General features: G+C 44.9%; 1 protein-coding gene across 1 annotated transcript in view; it reads right to left on the minus strand.

The window, feature by feature from the left end:
- Nucleotides 1-22285, minus strand: part of INVS (inversin) — a 119469-nt gene that overhangs the window by 11872 nt on the left and 85312 nt on the right. Inside the window, exons 12-14 of the mRNA XM_070431063.1 lie at nt 19099-19311; nt 8730-8998; nt 4009-4726 (exon numbers count right to left, since the gene is read on the minus strand). Of these exons, the coding sequence (XP_070287164.1) occupies nt 4009-4726; nt 8730-8998; nt 19099-19311 (1200 nt within the window). The remainder of the gene's footprint in view (nt 1-4008; nt 4727-8729; nt 8999-19098; nt 19312-22285) is intronic.

A 22285-nucleotide genomic window follows, 5' to 3' on the forward strand; every position in this document is an offset into this window, starting at 1 on the left:
GAGAAAGACAAATACTGTATTATCTCATCTGTGCAGGTTAAAAATAAACCGAAGACAATCAAACTCATGGAAAAAGAGATCAGATTTGTGGCTATCAGAGGAGGGGGGTGGAGGGAGGGGAACTTGGGTGAAGATGGTCAAAATGTACAAATTTCCAGTTATAAGATAAATAAATACTGAGGTTATAATGTGTAACACTGCTTTATGGAATATATAAAGGTTGTTAAGAGAGTAAATCCTCAGAGTTCTCATCACAAAGAAATAAAATCTTTTTCCATTAAAAAAAATGAGGTGATAGATGTAACTAACATTACTATGGTAATCATTTCACAGTATATGTAAGTTGAGTCACTATACTTTACACCTTAAACTTACGGCAGTGGTTCTCAACCTTCTGGCCCTTTAAATACAGTTCCTCATGTTGTGACCCAACCATAAAATTATTTTCGTTGCTACTTCATAACTGTAATGTTGCTACTGTTATGAATCGTAATGTAAATATCTGATATGCAGGATGGTTTTAGGCGACCCCTGTGAAAGGGTGTTTCGACCGCCAAAGGGGTCGCGACCCACAGGTTGAGAACCGCTGACTTACGGAGTGCTGTATGTCAATTACATCTCTCAAACTGGGGTAGGGAGGCTGAGTAACTTGTAGAAGGCCGCACAGCTAGAGTCAGGAGAGACCAACATTCAAACTCACTGCTCTGTGGTCCAACAGCTAAACGTGGCTGAGGACTTTGGCCTGTACTCTGTTCTTGGTGGGGACCCACACTGGTTCCTGAGAACAGTGGCACAGGTAAGAGCTGTATTTTACTAAGATCGGTAGCGCCTGGGGTGAGGCTGGGGCATGCAGGTGATGGCTATGTTGATGTCTCGTGTTATCTGATGGTGATCCTCCACGTGTGCTCCCAAACTTCAGATTGAACACAGCTGCTTACGAGCCTCGCAGGGAAAGCTGCTAAGTCTTCCTTCTCTGTAGCTGACTAACTACTCCTGCTGAGCCCACGGGGTGCTGCAGAGGCGGCAGGCCCCGTGCCTGATTTCAAGGCACACCAAGTGGGAAAGAGCCTTCCCAAGTCTCCTAAGAGCTCTTTGCGGCACCTGGTGCAGCCCCTCCCTCTTGCCCTAAAAGACTGATTTCAGTCAAACGACAGGTCTGTCTTTCTTTACCTGGAGTGACAAACCGTGCCATCCCTCTACCACAGGATGCACCACACTTCCGAAAAGCCAGCTGCAGAGAAAAGCTGGAGCTACGGGACAGCAGCAGTAGTTCAGTTCCTTCTGTTTGAGATGCCCAGTGTCTTCCACACCCTCTGTGCTCCGGGCAGAGGATTCCTGGGAAGCCCAGGTGTTGGCTGAAGCGGGAGGGGCTCCGGCCTTCAGTGGGCACAGCTTCCCCCAATCTACTCTGCATGGAGACTGAGCTGTGCCCATGGCCCCAGTGGTCCCATTCTCAAGGAGAACTTGCACGCCTGTTGGCTGAGAAAGCGAACATGCCCACTCCTCCTTTCAGCGCCAGGCTCAGGGCTCTCCTGGCCCACCTGCCCTTGCTGGGTAGGAGCTCAGCACACGCTGGCAGAGCTGACAGAAAGGTGCCTTACGCATGTTGACGTACAAAGGAGTGTTTCACACAGCAACTTTCCAGCCCAGCTTAGCTTGTCCAGTATCTGGTTTTAATCTTTAAGACAGTCAAGGCTTGACTGGCAATAAAACTCACTGAGAAGAAGCTTCATTTCCTCCGGGCCCTGAGGTTCGACCTGCTCACCCCATCCCAGCACCTGCTGCAGGTTGCCTCTCTCCCTCCACACCGACCCCCCATACCAGTAGCCTAGGTGCCAGCCCTGTTCCCGGTCCACCCGCAGGGTTGAGGTCAGGCGGCACCACCCACTGCCCCAGGACAGCACTTGGGGCTCCTGTCCTTACCATGAAAGGTATGTAAGGCTACACCAGAATCAGTGGGAGTGTTTTCACTGTCAGACATGCGGCTTCCCCCAGCCTGCACCTTCCCAGGAGCCCTGTGGGAGCTGATGCCCCAGGTTTCAGGCTGCACAGTGGCCCCCCAGGGGGCTGTGTAACTGCCTCCCCAGGGGGTCCAGACTATGTGCCCATTGTTCTTGGGGCGATGACTGAAAGCTCATTTGCTGCTGTGGACACTTACTGACAGGACCTGTCAGCTTCCGACTCTTCAAAGGAGCCAGAGGCCAGTCTGAGGGAGGCACGTCAGCGGGGGAGCAGCTGAGGGCACGGCGTGGTGTAAACCTCGCTGGCTTGTTTTGATCCATTTCAGCTGAACTACCTAATAAAACGTGCCTCTCAGATGGCAGCAGGGCAGGTCCTGGCAGAGCTCCCAAGGAGGGGAGCAAGGCCCACTCCCACCTGTGGCTTCTGAGGCAGACCGAGCCCGAGCCGGCGCGGGCACCTGAAGCCCTGAGACTGGGGCTGGGAACCTGGTTGTGCTGTGTCCTCCTCTGTGGAAGGGGGATGGGAGAGGATCCACCTCTCAGCGTTACTGTGAAGAGTAAGTGAGCTAACATGCAGATAAAGCTCAGCACAGGGTCTGGCACAAGTGCCCGCTAAATGCCAAGGGCTAGGACTAACAACAACAACATCCCCTGTAAGGACACGACCTTAGTGAGTGTGGGCACTGCCGGCAGCCTTCTCCAGCCTGCTCTGAGATGCCGAGCACGAGGCCTGCCTCCGCCTTCTTTATTGTGACCACGCAAACTCTACCTTTCCCGGGAAAGTAAGGGAAAGGCCCTTGGCCTTGAGTCAGACACAGCCCCAAGTGCTGTACCCGCACCCTGGACAAGCTATTTCCTCTCTAAGACCATATGCTCATCTGGAAAATGGGGACGCTCAGCCCTGGCGTGGCTGGGAGACGACCCTGTAAACAGCCCAGAGCTTGGGCAGACATTAAGGCCGAATTATAGCAAAGGCTGTGCAAGCAAGGGCTCTGGGTTAGGCCGCTTTGGTTCAATAGACCCTGAGGCCTCTCCCTGCCTGAACCTCACAATTGCTCTCCCTCACTACTCTTCCCCCATCCCCATCCCGTTCCCATTCCCGTTCCATTCCCACTCCCGTTCCGTTCCCACTCCCGTTCGGTTCCATTCCAGTCCCTGTCCGGTCCCGTCCCCGCCCTCCCTCTGCCGACGGTAGGTGGGTAGGTGCGCTCGGGCCCTTTTATCTCCTGACAGGCACGTTGATATGTGGCACACCTGTGCTCACAGTGATTTGCTTGCTTTGTTCCTCCATCAACCTTCCTCTCTCTCTGGAGAGGGAGGCCACATGACTCCCACCTGTGGGAGACGGTCCAGCCCTCCCCTGGGCACTGGCCAGCACTGTAAGACCTAGGCAGGGTTTGGGTCCCAGTGGGGCCTGCAAAATGAAGGAGAGTCCAAAATATGTCAAAACCTGCAGCAAAGGACTCCCTGGAGGTATCTGACTCAGCATGTTAGGAAGTCTCCACCCGTACTCCCAGCACCCACCCTGAATTCTGAGCTTGAGAGATGCTAACATAGGTTTTTATAATTTCAGCCACTGAATCGACTATATCCAGGCCCTAGTTTAGGTATAACTAATTGCTGAATAGTAAAGACATAAAAAGAAGAAAAATAAAATGCCTGTGTGTGTGGCTTTAGAATTTATGAAGCACACATTATCTCACTCTACAATCATGTAACAGGACAGGTGCAACCACTGTTAAATCCCATTTTCCAGATGAGGAAACTGAGGGTCAGGGAGGCCAAGTGATTTGCCCAAGGTCAGATCACCTGTTAGAGCTTCCCCGGGCGTTCTTCTTTACACCAGGTAATCCTGGGTGCTTTCCTACCTTTCTTGGCAAAAACACCTAAATAGCATATCCAGTGTGAATGTCTAGGGTCTACACGTGTGAATTTCATGGGTTGGCTCAACAATTGGCCTTGTCCCGCCAGCACACAGAATTCACGGGAAAACACCGGCGAGCACGGGTGTTGCAGGGGTGTGGGACGACCACAGGCGTCTCCTCACCTCCTCCAGGCGCGCTGGATGACTGCTGCCGCCTGGTTCTTTTTGCGAAACAGCTCTTTCCTGCTTCTCTCTCTCTGGATGATCTGCAGCCGCAGCTCGACAGGGAGAAGGTCGATATTCACACTCTGCCCAGAGAGGGGCCCGGGAGCTGGATCCGGTTCCTTAGGTGCCTGAGCGTCCTCCGACCGGGTGGATGGCCCCGCCTTCCTGACTCCTGGCCTCAACACCTCTGTCCTCCGGGGCGGATCTGAGTGGCTCTCTCCTCCGAGCTTGTCCTGTGTCCCTTTGTGTCTTGGTGTCCGATGGTGGAGAGGACTCTGCCCAGCATGGACCACCTCCCCCTTGGCACTGCCAGGCCGGCTAGAACCAGCGGGGGAGCACCTTCCTCCTCGGAGCTCCTGAATGCGTCTTTTCTGGGAGGCACACTTGACCTTGGGGGCTGTGTCATGCCGCCTGCTGGGCTTCCGGTGGCCGTCCTGCTGGGGAAGGCTGGCCGCTGCCCCGCCGGGGTCCTCTCCCTTCTCCTCGGGCCCAGCCGCCCTGACACAGGAGGGCGGCCTCACGACGCCCTTCCCCTTGTCACAGTGCTGCTCGCCCACTGTCTCACCTCTGGACTTCTCCACAGAGGAGACTCCTGGACACCTGTTCCCATCGTTGCCTTCATCGGGGCTGAAGTGGACACAGGTAGATCGGCCTTTAGAAGGTTCTCTGGACATTTCTTGGGAAAACAAGGGAAAGGGGAAACAATATTTATGGTTCAAAGCTTGTCTAGTGGGGCAAGTCTGCCCATTTATGTACATAAAATATTCAGACCCTTCCTATAGCATTACCTTGATAGTGGTGATTATGATTAGTAAAAAGGTTAACTTCTATTTCTAGCAAGAGTAGTTTGATAACCTGAAAGCCTTCCCACTACAAGTACCTAGAAATGCTGATTAAAATAGAGGAAGCATTCTTTTAAAAGCACCATAGTGCCTTCAAGAAAATAAAGGTAATCTCTGGGAGCCAAAAACAGAGAGAAACCTGAAACTCAGAGTGGTAAGTGTGTGAGCTGGCTTAGGCAGGTGGTAGGGGTGGAGTGGGCAGCGCTGGTCTTATTAAATATCTGGTTATGTTTTAACATCGAGATAAAGCGCAGGCAGAAAGTTAACTAAAACCAGGACCCTGCATGAAGCCGGGATTCTTGATGTGCATCCCACTGGGAAATAACAGTCCAGACAAGACGTCCGCTAGCCAGCACTGGGAGGTGCCAGGAAGCTTGTCTGGCCTGGGTTCTGGGTGGGGAAAGTGTCCCATGAGAATTTGACACCGAAGTCCTGGGCATCACATGGGTTTGGTATTCACTTATTTTCAACCAATAGAAAAAATTAATAGAAAAACTGGTCTCACAATGGTGATACCATAGAAACAGATGATTCATAGCAGCAAACACATTATTCCTTTGGTGTGGCATGCCCTCAGCTCAGGCTGCTCAGGGGTCCTTCTGATAATTTCACAATCCAAAATTAAAGAATGCCTGAGGAAACAAGCTGCCATGAGTGACAGTAGCAGATACAAAGCAAATTTAGATCAGTGAGAACTAAGGCTGAGAGAACAATGATTAAACAAAAGAAATTTAAAATATGAGAAAAGAATAGATATATTTGAAAAGAACTAAATAGAACACCTAAAATGGAAAATTTAGTCTTAATGTAAAAAGCAAGGAAGGGACTTCTGCTTTTATATTGCCAGGACTGAGGGATACTCACCACTGAGGACAGCAGAAAAGTTGAACAAAATATTACAAATCACCTATTTTTAAAAATAATTTTTAAAATTTCAATTATAGTTGATATACAATATTGTATTGGTTTCAGGTGTAAAACAGAGTGATTAGTTATTTTACATAACTTATGAAGTAATCACCCTGATAACTCTAGTACCCATCTGACACCACATACAGTTATTACAGTATTATTGACTATATTCCCTATGCTGCACTTTACATCTCTGTGACTTTTTATAATTGACAATTTGTACTTCTTAATCCCTTTCCTTTTTTTGCCTACCCTCTTAACCCCCCTCCCATCTGGCAACCATCAAAATGTTCTCTGTGTCTTTGAGTTTGTTTCTGTTTTGTTTTCCATTTATTAATGTTTTTAGATTTCAAATATAAATAAAATCATATGGTATTTGTCTTTCTCTGACTTATTTGATTTAGCATAATGCCCTCTAGGTCCATCCATGCTGTCTCAATGGCAAGATTCCATCCTTTTTATGGCCGAGTAATATTCCATTGTACATATGTACCACATCTTCTCTATCCATTTGTCTGTTGTTGGGCACTTAGGTTATTTCCATATCTTGGCTACTGTAAATAATGCTGCAATGAACATAGGGGTGCATATGTCTTTCTGTATTAGTGTTTTGTGTTTCTTGAGATAAATGGCCAGAAGTGGAAATTGCTGGGTCATATGGTATTTCTATTTTTAATTTTTTTAGAAACTTCCATACTGTTTTCCACAGTGGCTGTACTAATTTACAGTCCCACCAACAGTGCACAAGGGTTTCCTTTATCCATATTCTCACCAACATTTACAAACCACCTGTTGGAAGGCATCAAAGAGCAGGCAGAAATAACTGCGCCAAGCTCCAGAGAATCAGGACACCAGCAGAGACGAGTGAGGCATTTGGAGGCACATATCCCCAGAGGAATCGGCCCCGAGGTTTGGAGGATCAGAACCAGCCGAGAAGCATCTTCTTTGTGACCATGAAAGGGTCTGTCTTAGGAGAGAGTTGAACTGGTGGTAAGCTGACCCTTGCTGGGACTGAAGCCCAGCTTTGCATCATCTCAGTTCGTCTATAGTTACACATGTACTGCTCTGGTATAGGATGTTGTAAATTTAAATGCTAATCTAAAACGGTACAGCTTTTAGACACAGCTGTTACATGCAAAGGCCCCAAGCTAAGAAAGACCTTGAGGAAAGTCAATCTGGCTGTCACATCATGGAGTTTAGTAAATGGTGACTGAATGAATAAATGAATGAACATACAATAGAGCTCACAACCTCTGTAAGGTGTGCATCACTGATGCACTGTGGGTTATGGAATGATAGGCTGGAAATGTTTGTGGTTCCATGTATACCTTCATGTCATTGTTCTTGGCTAGGTCAGTGGTGTGGCTTCATGATAGTAGTTACTGTTATGGGTCATGGTCTGAACAAGTACTCCGCATTTTTATTTCTATTCATAACTGCCCTGCAGGGTGGAGAGTGAACCCCCATTTTACAGCTAAGAAAATGGAGGTTTAGAGAGACAGATTTTATTGTCCAAGCCCTAAGGAGGTGACCACAAGATTCCAGAGACCCTTTCTGGGGGTCCACAAGGTCAAAACTATTTTCCTAATAACACCAAGACATTATTTGTCTTTTTCACTTTGTTGGTATCTGCACTTAGATTTCTGCACCATAGAATGGCTCAATGTGCTTACACTGCTTTGTGAAAATAATATAATTTATGCTGAATACCTGCTTTCCTTCTGGGAGTCTGGGTTCTGGTGCATGCTAAGCAGAGGGTACCTACATGACTGTCCCTGATAAGAATCTTGGAGTCCTAGGTTAGGTTGCTTCCCTGGTGGAAAATGTTGCCTAACTGGTTGTCACAACTCATTGCTGGTGGAAGTAAGTGTGTCCTGTGTGACTTCTCTGGGGAAGGGCTCTTGGAAGTTGCACTAGTTTCCTCCAGACTTCGCTCTCTTTGCTGATTTTGCTTTGTACCCTTTTGTTATAATAAATCACAGCCATGTGCACAACTATATGCTGAATCTTGTGTGTCCTAGAAAATTACTGAACCTAGGGGTGGTCCTGTGCACCCCAACACACTCAACAAACTCCAAACAGGATAAGCTCCAAAACCCCATGCCAAGACACATCCTAGTAAACTCTTGAAAACTAAAGATAAAGGAAAAAATCTTGAAAGCGGCCAGAGAGAAAGGACCTGTTACCAGGAACATTCCCGAGGAACACCAATTCGAAACCACGGAAGGCAGAAGGAAGGGGCACATTGTCAAGCGCTCAAGGAAGTGCCACCCATGGTTTGTATCTGGTTGAATCATTCTTCAGGAGTGAAATAAAAACATTCTCAAAGGCAAATTCAAAAGATTTGTTGCCAGGAGACCCACCTTTAAATTGGCTAAAGAAAGTTATTCAAACAAAGGAAATGGTAAGAGAAGGAATTTGGAGCACCAGGAAGAAAAACAAAACAACAGAAAGAAAATATGGGTACATAAAATAGACTATCCTTTTCCTCCTGAGTTTTATAAATTATATTTCATGATTGAAACAAAAACTACAAAACCATCTGATTCCAGGCAAAGACATTTAAAGGTGGGGAAGGTACAGGCACCTAAATGGAAGGGAGGTTCCCACATTTCATTCAATGGTAAGATGCTGATACCAAAGACTGTAATGTCACTAATGTATATTGTGATATTCTGAGCAACTATTGCAGAAACTAGAGAGATCAATCAAGATGGAATCCTAAGGGAAGTCTGAGTAACCCACAGGAAGGGGGAAAAAAAGAGAAAAAGGAATGAGAACTGGAGAAAAAGGAATAGCAAATAAATAATAAAATGGCAGGCTTAAGTGCTGACATAAGTACATTAAATGTAAATGGTCTAGGTTCACCTATAAAAGGGCCCACAGTTCACAGGTCGGCATCGATAACAAAGGCAATACACCTACCATTTGGCTTTCTGGGGTCTGTTTCCTGCAAGTCTGGGGAGAGGTGCTGCTCCGGGGGGGCTCTGCCTGGAGACCCTCTGCAGGTTCTCTGCTCAGGGCTCTGGGCCGCACGGCTGGTGGGAGACTGTTTGCTGGGGCCCCCGCTCTGCCTGTGGGGCTCAGCCTGGGTGCTGGGCAGACACGGAGGGGCCTGGGGCCTGCAGGAATCTGGACTCAGTCTTCCCTTCTGCTGTTCTGACTCTCTTCGCTTGTTTTCTTCCTCTCGCTTCCTGAAGCAAAGCCACGGAGGAAGAGGAAAAAATTAACGGTTACCCACACAAGGGTTCCTGAGTGAGATTTAAATTCTAAGAGGAGCTACCATATCACAGGAGGGACTTGGAGATTCACATTTTTAAGAGCAGTCTTTTCTCTGAGCTTTATAGCTCATAAGATGATGGAGCTGAAAAGAATCTTGTAGGTCAGCCTGTTGAGACACACATGACAGACAACCAGAGAATGATCCCTAGGTGTGTGTCCCAAGCCTTTTTCCTGTTCCAGAAAGTGCATCGGAACACAACTGAGAATGACAATCGTAAGATAACCTTTAATTTTCTCTATTAAAATGACCACTGGCAGACCTTAATGATCATACGAAAAAATTTCAAAGCACCTCACAACTGATCATAACACACTTGTGCATCGCAACCCTGCCATTGAGAGCTCTAGCTAATGAGTCAAACCTATTCTTTTGCCGACGAGGCCCACGAGATGAGATGATTCTTAAAAAGTCTTTGGAGTCAAATTCACAAAATCACCTCTGAGACCAATGTCCAGAAGCTCATTGGTTTCTTTTACGAATGTTCACTTTTAAATATCTCTGCTCTTCTGTGAGAAAGGGTTCAAATATATGGTAATGAAAAGAAACTAAACTTTTGATGGTGAGCGTGCAATGCAGTAGACACTGAATTACAATGTACAACTGAAATTTATATATTGTTATTAAGCAATATTCCCTCAATAAATTTAATAATCATAATCATAATAAATAAAATAGCACCCAAAAAGAGTCATGTACTAGTAGCTGGTGGCTAAGCTGGACCCTTTGGATAGCAATAGGATAGAAGGGCGAGCCAGGGGAGACGAGTCTAGAAATGAGCAGTAGTGGGAGGCAGGTGGTTTGAAGCAGCCCAGGTCCCAAAAGGGGCAAAGTGCTTGAAGATAAAGGGTCCGAGTTAAGAACAGGATTTGTTTGACAGGCACCATTAATTTGTAGGGATTTCCAAGGGAAAGAGAGGAGGAAGGAAAGTACATTCTCCGAGCCTGTCCTGTGCAGGGCACAGATGAGACAGTAATGAGGAGCGCAGAGTTCAGCCCTCCCTTGAGGACCCTGCTACTCAGAGGGAGCAGCTAGGAAAACCAAGACAATGCACAGGGGAAGAAATGTTATAATAGTGTGCTTGCACAGAGGAAGGTCCAAATGTTGATTCTCAAAGATGTGTAGGAGTTTGCCAGGCAGACAGTGGGAATGAGTGAGGATTTCAGTCTGAGGGAGCAGTTGGGGCAAAGTCGATTGGGAAACTGGGCCCGTGTTGCCTCTTCTGATCTTTGAACAGTGCTTGCTATTCTCAGCAGGCACCCAATGTATATTCGTCTGCTCGGATGATTCAATTACTGCTCAGGAAGAGAATCTGGTAGCCATTTGAAGGATCAGTTAAAAGGAGAATGATTAGGGGAGAGAAGCCTGCCCGGGAAGTGTGAGACCTTTTCTGGTCCTGCCTCTGCCAATAACCACAATATGACCTTGAGTGAGTCAGTCACCTTCCTGTAGAAGACTCAGCTCCTCCAGGTCTACACTTATATGACAGCTTGTAATCCTGACTTGATTTAGGGGTCTGTTTGGAAACCAAGTATCTTTATAAAGTCCGGGATATGTTTTGTAATGAGATAGAGAGATTTCTCTTCTCGGAGTAGCTGGTGTGCGAGTCCCTCTCAGAAGGGGACCTGGTTTAGACAAACACTTGATTAAGGTTGGGATCAGGACTGAGGGCTGGTAAGGTGAGATCTTCGGGGCCATGTGGTGACTGGCTCCGAGGCTCCAGGGAAGAGGCCTGCTCTGTCATGACACAGAGTTTGTTTGTAGCTCCTGACAGGGAGGGAGGAGATGAGAGAACAAGAGAGAGGGAAGGAGGAGGAAAAGAGAGAAGGTGAGAGGCTGGGTACACACAGAGCAAGGGCCAGGGCCTGCGGTGAGGTGACAGAAAAGGACTAGACCTGTGCTCCTCATACTGGAGTGAACAGAATCTCCTGATATCCTGCCGAAATCTTGATTCTGAGTTAGCAAGTCGGGCGGGGTGCAAACTCCTGCATTCCTAACAAGCAGCAGGTTCTGCAGGTGCTGCTGGTCCTAGAGCATAAGGCTAAGAGAACAGGAAAGTCTCGTATGGTCTGTCAACTAGACCATTATGGGACAGGAAATGTGATTCTCCTAATAGCACCAACTTTTTGTTTGTGTCTATCATGCTCACAGATGCTTGTTCATTATCAACCTGATAAAACTGCCAAGCTGAGATACCAGAGACAGAAGCAAGAGCTGAGGCAGAGACCCCAAGTCCCCAAGAAGCCACAGAATTCAGATTTCCAGACTGTGGAATTTGAAGCTGAGCTCACTCAGATCTCAAGGGACAGGGGAGCCCCAGATGATAGCTCTCTGGGTCTTTGATACAAAGCCTTGTAACCTTCTGAAGGCCTTTCTTCCAGTGGTGAGACCTCTGATCTGGGGTCCAAGTTTGCTTATCTTCTAGTTTCACATCGAGTCCCTTCCCACAGAAGTGGCCAGATGGGCTGTGCTAACCCCTGTACAGCTCCCATGTTTCTATGTGACTGGCTGTCTTACATGCTTTGCCAGCTGCTGACACTTGAGTGCGCTGCAGTGCAAGCGAGAGGCGAGCGGGACGCTGTCATCCGTGCCTGAGCCTCACGGGGATGCTCTAGCAGGTGCCATTTCAGTGCGCAGGGACTGGGAGGGCTGCTGTGCAGAAGGTGGGAGCACCTGGTGGGGGAGGTGCTGCTACCTGATCTAACAGCCTTGCTCCTGACAGGCAGAGGGAGTGAGTGCTGCTCTTCCTACTCGCACGGAGGAAGAGAACTGCTCTAGGAGAATGTGGATCCTCTATAGACACAGGCCCCCGGTTGTCTGGCTGGGCATCTACATGGGTCTCACTGCCATGAAGAGGAGCTTTGAGATGATAAATTAAACTTCATTATACGAGCAGCTGTTTCTCTTTCTCTTAGGAAACCAAACAGCTCTCCTTTTCCAATTGCAAGGAGTGACTGTGCACTCAGCCCCTGGGCAGACCTTGTCACTGCAGACCATCATGGCCTGCAGCACAGGCAGCCACCAGACAACAGGGGTCCAGCTTTTCGGAGTGACCGGATGCCCAGAAAGCAAGGGAGCACTGCTCTCTGAAGACTTCTTGAAGGGGGATGTTTGCAGGGCGTTGTGTTTTCATTTTGGTAGAACTACATAGCAGATTTGGGAGAAAGAATATAGTCATCAGGATATATAACTGGGCCCCCCAGTTTATTAATAGAAGTATATTAATATTTTTTAAAAATTGATGCATTTAAATTTTTTAAAAAATCTTCCAAGTGGCGAAGTTCTCCAGAGCTGTGGTTCTTGATGTAAAAGTGATAATAACTGCGGTGAAAGGCAGGTGGGACTTATGCATAAGCTACATCTATTTTATCTATACTTTTACCTTAAAATAAAAGCAACAACAACACACACACACGAGACAGCTCCTGAGAATGGAACATGATCCCACAGGTATGTGTCTAATCTGGGGGGGAAAGGTCCAGAATCACTGCTTATAGTTAAGAGTGTGAAGGACTCTCAGGTTACTGAGGGTGACACTCTTATTTGGTAGACAAGGAAACTGAGGCAGAGAGATGAGTGACTTACCCGAGGCCCCATCATAAACCAGACACAGAGCTGAGACAGAACTCAGCTGCTCTACTTGTCCCTGTAAAATCCATCTCAGTGACAACATTGCTTTTTAAAATTTCACTCAATCTTCTTCCATCATCTAAAAATCAATTGGATCATTTAAAGAACCTTGTAATATAACACCAAAGTAACCATTAATAGCATTTCAAACTAGCTTCCAGCGTGGCTATTAGTCCTAAACTCTGAGGCTCAATAATTGCCCTGAAATTTAAGTGTTTTTCCCCTCCAAATAATTTATTATAGAATACCAAAGATCTTTAATTTTCACAGTGGGCTATGCTATAAACTTGAACTATTTTATAAAATTCAGGAAACAAATACCAGAAAAAGAACCAATGTTATTCTAGTTTTTGACAATTTGGAGAGGAAGAAAAGGGTCCTGTCCATGATACTGCAAGTAACATGTTAGTAGGGAAGGTATTAGCAGGGCAGAATCTTAATGTATAAAACAGTCACATTTTTCTCTCCTTTTTCTATTATCTTAAGGGAGAATGGCCGGACAGCAGCTTTTGATGGGCTGCCAATTAGTCTGATTTGTACTGTCTTTTCTAGAACAATTTTTGCAGCTCTCCAGAGACTCACAGTATAACAAGGTGAGCACATCAACTGGGGATCAGAGCTTTGACAACATCTGCTTTGGGTCCTGTGCGTCAGAGGGAAGAGGATCTCCAGGTGACGGGCTGAAGGAACTGGAGCCGTTTCATGCAGGGAAGAAAAGATTCAAGAACACATGCTGCTGCAAACCGCCAAAGGGCTACTGTGGCGCAGAGATGCACCCTAAACCCCCCTCCCCCGCAAACCAGACCTAAGACCAGTGATGGGAATTTCTACAGATTAGGAGCCTGGATGACAATTGAAAAAAAAAAAAAAGGCCAATAAGAAACTAAGGAATCAAAGCTTGCTTGATGTGCATAGAACCAGATCAGGGCAAGAACGACTTGAAAGTCTAACAGCTCCGGCATCTCAGCACTGGATGCAACCTCACAACATGGCATAGACCCGACTCTGGGCCTAGAGAGTCTGAGTCCCAGAAGTTGACATTTTTTCCTACCCCACTGTATGGCTCCCAGAGTGCCGTGTTTGCCAAGTTTTGACAAAAGAAATTAATTATATCAGACACTGCAGAAATAGGCAAGCTTTTTCTATTCAATGAGTATTCAAGTTTGCATGAATACAAGGCCTAAGAGAAGTTTGAGAGATGTGATTAAAATGGTTCCCACAGATAAGGGAGATCTAGTGAGTGTGTCTTGTTGGACCGATTTGAACCAGCTTTGCCCTAATGCCATTCTTGTTCAGAGCCCTGGTGTAGGCTTGGGGCCAACTAATTTTCTTAGCTTTCTCAAGGATGTAGGAGATATTGGTGTGCTCTGCTGTTTGCCGTGAGAGTAACAGAAAGATTTTTATTGAACTACATTGCAGAATTAATGATGGTGACTTGGCACCACTCTTGTAATCACTGGAGACAACACTGGCACAAGTGAACAGGCACTGGGTTAGGAGAAAAGCTGACTTGGGGGGCCTGCTTCTGCCATCCCCAAGTTACACTTATGGGTGGAAGTCAGAAAAAAGAAGCCAGAGCTGTTCCATGTGGCCTAGCAGGAAGGTGCCAGTAAGGGAGACAATCTCTAGCATAAGCATGAACCAAACAACAATGCAGGAACCTGGCTGAGGGTTGAAGTGAGATTCAAGTGCCACCTTTCGCCCCGACCAGCTGTGTGATTTTAGGCAAGTTAACCTCTGTTATTTTCCCATCTATGAAATAGGATTAAGGAGTAATGCCCGCCTACTTTATTGATTTATTGTACAGATTTAGTGAATTAATGTGTAAGAACTTTGCAAGCTTACAGCAGTATAAATATAAGTAATCATTATTACTTCTATGTAGAGGTAAAGCTATTACAATAAGCTTCCCTGTGACTGGGTCTGATTGGAAGTGAAGAAACCTGGGCGTGGCCTGAGTGACATGCAGTCTAAGAGCTACAGGGCTGGGCATAAAGGTATTTTTAGCAAATGCTCCCGACTAAAACCTCACTAATCCCTGTTCCATGAAGCCACTTGAATCACATCTCTGAAACCTCACATAGGTCCTATACTCAAGGCAATGGAAACCTGAATATTCAGGGAATGTAGTATCTGATAGACGAATGATTTCTTGTCAAAACGGGGCAAATACCAGTCTCTGTGGAGGCCACAGAGCGGGGTCTCATGCTCACGTGGATGCAGTGGTGAGCCTCCTGCTCTTATTTCCTTTTAAAAATCGTAATCTGCTTACAATACACATGGAGGGGGCTGGAAAACCAAATGCATACATACATGCCTAGCATGGGTTGTAGGGGTAAATGGTATGTAAATGTGTTTGCTGCCTGAGGAAGGCACACCAGTGAAAGTAGGACTACAGACAATTCCTGGACTAGAACTGAGGGAGACCGGAGAGAGCATCTGGCCCAGCACTCCACTGGACAGAGGGGAAGCTAAAGCCTAGAATGATGAATTACTTATGTAAGGTCTAGACCTGGGGTGGGGAACCTTTTTTCTGCCAAGGGCCATTTGGATATTTCTAACATTATCTGTGAGCCATACAAAATGATCAACTTAAAAATTAGCCTGCCATATTTGGTGAAACATTTAATTAACTCACCCCTAATGCCTTGGCAGGGCCAGACCAAATGATTTCTCAGGCCTCATATAGCCTCCAGGCCGGATGTTCCCCACCCCTGGGCTAGACCCAGGCTGGGTCAGTTATTGAACATTTATTATTAATGTTCAATCAAGTGTTCTAGGCTCTAGAGATGCATACATAACACAGTCCATGCTCTCAAGAATTGACAATCTAGTGGGGAACCTGATCCAGGCACTCCTGCTGATAGTGAGTTTTGGATGTGATGAGTGCTAAAATAGAGGTATCCACACAGAGCTGTGGAGGATATGGGACTATTGACACTGGCTCCACAGAATGTCAAAAGGAGAGGAGGGAAGCGAGAGGTTATTTCAGCAGAGGAAAGAGCATGAGCAAAAACATGCAGCCTACCTCCAACAGAATGTTTGACTCAGAAGAGACCTTCGAGACCAGCTCTTTATATAACCTTAAAACTCCTTATGTATCACCCTGCAGAGATGATAATTCAATTTCAGCTAGAACACTTCCAGTGAGGGGAAGCTGATTACCTCACAAGACAGAAAAGGTTTGGTGCTAACCTTTTCAGTTGGCACTGCACTGTGAGGAGGGGACCTGTCAGAGTCTATCTCTTCATTGTCGCTGAGTAACAGCCCTAGTAATACTTGGTCTCTGACTTCCTCTCAAGGGAATAAGAAAATGCCATGTGTTTTAGAACCTTTGGCTTATAGAATGTTAGAGCTTGGAGGGACCTCAGATATCATTTAGTCCTATTTTTAAGAATCTCTCTGTGACTCATGGACCCTCTTTGAGAATGTGATAAAAATGTAGAGATACTCTCCCTCAAAATCCACATGTGCACATGACATAGGAAACGCTTCGAGGAGTTTCAGGGAATTCATGGAGCCCCAAAGCCTGTCCTTTTTATTTTACTGATAGGAATCTGAGGCTCAGAGCAGTGGAATGGCATGAAGGAGCATCATGGAAGTGATTTCCCATGGGTCAGACCACAGCATGAGCAGAAGAGTCAGACCTATAAGTCCACCCTGGAGACAGGCATTGACAAAGTGAAGATGTTTGGGGAGCAGGCTGCAAGAGGATCTGCTTTGAGGCAAAAAGGAGACCTAGGTTAGGAGTGTGAGTGTCATGAACACTTTCTTTAATGATCTGAAGGTTGGTTTATAGAGAGGATTTAGAATTTTACCTTTAGCTCAAAACCAAAAGGTAGAAAAGAACTTCTGCCAGACAGAACTGCCCACTAATGGAATGTACTGCATGAGAGGCACAGAATTCCTTGTCATTTGACTTTTTGTGGACACAAAACAGCCTCCTGTAGAAGGGACTACAGCATGACAAGAGTCTGAATGGGGTGACCCAAACTGGACTTGATTATGTAACTCTGAGAGGCATACTCACTCTCATACACTAGCCAGAGGCAGCTCAGGTCTCCCAGAGAGTGTGGTTAGTAAAGAAAGTGGTAAGAGAGGAAGCAAAGAAAGTTCAGGATGGCTGAGACCTCAAATGGAAGGTGTGGAAGGGTGGGAGTAGTAGAGAGAAATGGGACTTGGAGATATAAGCGGAAGTAAAATATTGAAGGTTTTACACAGCATCATGCCTGGTATTCAAGAATAAGGGCTTGTATTGAGTAATGGGACAGAGAAGGAAAGCAAAAGGACATAACAGTACATTTCAAAAGAGGAATGAACAGAATCAGTGGTGGATGCACTAGCAGGGAAGTCAGGAGGCGAGAGGAGAGACAGGCTGTGGTGATGAGCTGCATGTTTCACACAGTGGGTCTGCAGTGCTGGTGACAACAGGACACACAATGGAAATGTCCAGTGATCTGAAATGCTGGCAGTGACCAAAGGACAGTGAGGCGGAGATGCCCAGGAGGCAGCTGATGAGCCATGATTAGAGTTCCAGGAGGTCAAGATATGAGACAGATTACGGGGTTATTTACAGAGATGAAGTAATTTAAGTCTTAAAAGTAGATACATTTTCAATAATAATAATTTTAAAAAAAGCATAGCAGGAGTAGAGGTCTAAGGGGTTTGCTCACAGGGCTGACCTCAGTGTGGAGATGGTATAATTTAAAAATGTGAGAAGGAAGAGTTGACAAGTTAGGGGAGATCTATGGTTAGAGAGTGAAATAAAAACCTGGCAAAAAGGAAGCTCCAGGGAAGAAGAGCGACCCACATAAACACGGTCTTAACTTAGTGTGCCCTCAACGGTGTGCTTTGGCAGGCAAATTATGGTAATGTTCATTCTGGCAACAACACAGGTGGAGCAGTATGAGTTATAAAGTGCTTTTGAATGGATTATAGGTATTCTTTAAGCAGTATTTTAAAAAAAACACCTTAGAGAATATGACTAAAACGTCTCTCCCAATTTCTCTATCAGTAAATTAAAAATCACTGTAAGTTAAACAAGTTCCTTTCCCATCCATCCTTTAAGGAAGGTGATTTCCACTAGGACTCCTGGGAAAGGGTCACGGAGGTGCCAGGACGAGTTTATAGAAACACCAGTGGAAGGAAATACAATATTCCATCCCTTGTAGAGAATATTTACTAGCCTCTCAGGATAATTTGTCACGTGTATTACCTACTTCCAGTTGTCACTCACATGCAGAGGACTTTGATAAGAAAGCTGGAAACAGGCATGTCGCGGCTTTAGGTTAATACTGGATTCTCTGGCACATGTGATGCCATGGGCCTCATTAAGAGACCAATGCAAAGGAATGTTTCCGAGGATGCCACCTACTCTGATAGCTTCAGAGTCACAGAAGAGAATGTGTTTCTGTCAATCTTGTCTGGCGAAGGCTGCCTCATGGTGAGTATTCCAGTGCATGGTGGTATTTAACTTCTTGCTGACATGGTTTATCCTGCCTTTGATTATTATTTTTAATTGCTATTTATTACACGTATGCTTCCCCCTTATGGGAAAGATATGGAAGGAATTAAGAGTTGGAATGATCCAAGGTTTGGAAACATTCAAGACACAGCCCGGAAGTTGTCTCTCAGGAATCTACCTGTTGTCCGCATCTTTATCATCAGAAGTTTCGGTCTCTATACCTGCTAATGTGATACCTCCTGCTATTTAAAATACCCAACAGAGGCATCAAAGAAAAGGCAAACCAAAGCCTAATCTAAAATCTATCACTTATGGTAAGATAATCACAATGTATAATACGAACCTACGACTATTTTGCACATTTTGTATCATTATCCAGAAAAGTGTGAGGTTCTTGAAGCAAGTATTTTCCTTTTAGTTACTATTTTCTCTGTAGGCTCTAGCCAAAAGTTTTGTATGTACAGTAGAATTCAATCAATGATCATTGAATAAATTACATTATTTAGTATAAATTTGTCAAGGAATAGGTGGGGGAGAAGTAAGTTATTTATACAAGTTGGTTGCTTTAATCAAATCAAAGCTCGATGAGTCTTGTGGAAGCAGGCAGGCACTGATGGAAGTTTCCTCGGGAAAGGCAGGAGAGGTGAGAAGGCCAGCTTTCTCTTTGCAGCTCACTAAGGGAGCGCAGCCACCCTCCACTCCTTCCCTGGGAAACTGAGAGGAACAGCCACCACGCAGAGGTTAGACCTTGTCCTTCATTTCAGCCTCAGTCCTCCGAAGGACTGGTGAGCAGAAGGGGGAAGGTGGCTTGGGTACAGGGATCAGAGCTATTTCAGATTCTCCCCCGACTCCCTCTCCGCCCCTCCAGCCCTGACCCGAGTTGTGAGAACCATCACCCATCGCTAACAGCTGGGACTTACTTGGCAGCAGCATCTTTCCTCAGCTGCTCATGCTTCATGAGGAGGTTCTTGCGGTCTCGGAAGGCTTTCCTGACCTTGTAGCCTTTGTACACAGCTTGGATTTTGAAGGCAGCGATGTCCTGGATGGCTGCGATGGACAGGGCGCCGTGCTCCAACATGAACTGGATCACTTCGTGGCGCTCACCAAGCAAAGCATAATCGAGGGGGGTGTACCTGAGGCAGGGAGAGTTTTTAAAGTGTCGGAATGTAATTCGAGGTACAGCTAACTGGCAATACAAGCAGGGAAAGGAAACATGCGGAGACATGGAACATTCCTCAGGCAAAGCAGCTCCTTCTGTTCTCTGAGGGGCACAAGCCAGGGGGAAGCTGGGTCAGGTGCTCTGTGCTGCTGACCACATCAATTCCTGAGTTTTCCTCACTGGCTCACAAACTGGGGGCTGTGAGAACATGATCCCTTTCCTCTTTCCCGTGTTCCAAATAGTTCCTCATTCCTATCTGAAAAAAGGACTGCAAATAATATTCTGTGAGATTCATAATTTGAGTGTTTATGAAATACAAAATAGCTCTGGCCAGTGTGGCTCAGTTGGTTGATCATCATCCTATGTACCCAGAAGGCGCCAGTTTAATTCCAGGTCAGGGCACATGACTGGGTTGCGGGCTAGATCCCCAGTAGGAAGCATGCAGGCAGCAGCTGATCAATGCTTTTCTCTTACTGATGTTTCTCGCTCCCTCTCTCTCTAAAAAAAATTTCAATAAAACATATTTAGCCCTAGCTGGTTTGGCTCAGTGGATAGAGTGTTGGCCTGCAGACTGAAGGGTCCCAGGTTCGATTCTGGTCAAAGGCATGTACCTTGGTTTCGGGCACATCCCCAGGAGGGGGTATGCAGGAGGCAGCTGATTGATGTTTCTCTCTCATCGATGTTTCTAACTCTCTATCCCTCTCCCTTCCTCTCTGTAAGAAATCAATAAAATATATTTAAATATATATATATTTTAAAAAAGAAATTAAAAATATACCTCCAAATGGAGAGATTTAGTATATGATAAGGATGGCTCTATAGCTGGAGAAAGGATGAATTATTAAATAATGCTGAAACAACTGGGTAACCATCTGGGGAAAAAATACTTATATCACATTTTACTCTAAAATAAATTATGAATGAGGCAAAGATCTAAATATATATACACATAAAAGAAGTCATAAATATACCATAAGAAATCATGGGAGATTTCTTAAAAATTGAAGAGGGAAGTCTTTAAAATAAAAAAGGTACAAAAGTCAGAAACCTTAAGCTTGATAAATCCAACTACATAAACACACACACACACACACACACACAATAAAACTTTGCAGGGCAAAAACACCAAAAACAAAGGTAAAAGAGTTCCCATAACAGGAAATACTAATGGCACCTAAATATATGTCCAATCTCACTAATTTAAGAGAAATACAAATTAAGACTCATACGAAAGAACATTTTCATAATTAGATTAGCACACACCAGAAAGTTTAAGAACTGACTGTGCTGGCAATCTCTCACACACTACCTTAATCTTTAGGGAGAACAATTTGGCATCCTATCAAAATTATGTATGTATCTGCCTTTCAACATAGCCATTTCACATACAGGCATTTACCCCCCAGATCTGCTCTCCTTTGAGCTGCTTTATGTGCAAGGATATTCACAGAAGCACAGCTTGAAATAGTAGAAGAATGCAAACAACTTCAATATGCATCATCAGAGGACCAGTTAAATAAAGCACAGGCCACCCATGCAATGAAGTCATCAGTATAATGCAGCCACTCCTGCATGTATGAATAAACAAGGAACAATCTCCAGGATCTCTTGTTAATTGAAAAAAGGAAAAAGTAAGAAACAGAAGAGTATTGTGGCATGCTCCACTGTACAAGAAAGAATTTATCCGTGTGTGTTCACCTATATAAAACATATCTCCAGAAGTTTCCCAAGAAAGGTGACAGTGATGCCTGAGAGAGAAACCGACTGTCTCAGAGGCAAGTGTAGGAGGGACATTCCGTTTTCACTCAAGGCCCTTTTATGCCTTTTAGACTTTGTACAGTGGACATATAGCCCCCTTTTGATAAATACGTTATTTAGAAAAGATACACATTATTGTCCTGTAGTTATGTGCCTCAAATGGCTCTAATTGTGTGATTTTAGGCAAATTCCTTTTTAAAAACACATTTTTCTATTTTTGTAAATATAAAATAAATTAGATAAATACACGGAAGAAAATAGTCATCCAAATCACCACCCTCACAATTAATTAACCACTATTATTATCTTGGCAGATATGCTTTCCTTTTTTTAAAAAAAATGTCTACTTCATGAAAAGGACACATCTAAGAATTTAAACAATGTGAAAAATAAAAATATTGAAATAAAAAACCCCAAACCCCAAATCCCACCATCCAACAATGGCGATGATAACTGTCACTTCTTAAACAACTTGCTCGATGTTTCTAAGCCCCAGCTTTCCTCATCGCAGACTTGGCATGAAGAAAAAAAAATAAATATAAAGATTGGCATTGTGCCTGGCACAAAGGAGTTCATACATGTTGGCTATTACTGTTATTATAAGACATACATTGCAGTATGATTTGTGATACCATAATCACTTATCATAAATATTATTTCCATTGGACCCAAACTAGTATTTATGGCCACCTAATGGCTGCCACTGATCTGATTCCTCTCTGAGTGACTGTTACTAATTCAATGCAATAAGAGATGTTCAGAGAAAATAATCAGCTGATATCCGAAGTGGAATAAATGATGATTATATGAAAGCATCATTAGACACAGAAAACTATCCAATGATTACAGAAAAAAAAAATCTCTTCAAAATTCATCTAATAGCTACAGTAAGCCATAGAAGGACAGGGTTTTTAGTATAAGCAAAGGGTGGTTTGGCCACTTCAATAAGGAAGCTGAATTCAGAAGGAAGCCCCAAGAGGTAAAGGTAAGGAACCCTCACTTAAGGGCAGCTCCATCTGCCACTCTTGTTCAGGGACCAGAAGGCCCTAAGTAGAGGTGCCTATGTAAACTTTAAAACATTATTTATATGTAGTCTAAAAATTAACTACATTATTAAATGGTAAATATTATCACACAATAGTAGAGCTAAGTTGAATTTTAGAGGATATTTAGGGAAATAAACTCAATAA

The sequence above is a fragment of the Myotis yumanensis genome, unplaced genomic scaffold, assembly GCF_028538775.1.
Source record: "Myotis yumanensis isolate MYYU_CA2020_CCGP unplaced genomic scaffold, mMyoYum1.0.hap1 SCAF_12, whole genome shotgun sequence".
Taxonomy (NCBI): Eukaryota; Metazoa; Chordata; class Mammalia; order Chiroptera; family Vespertilionidae; genus Myotis; species Myotis yumanensis.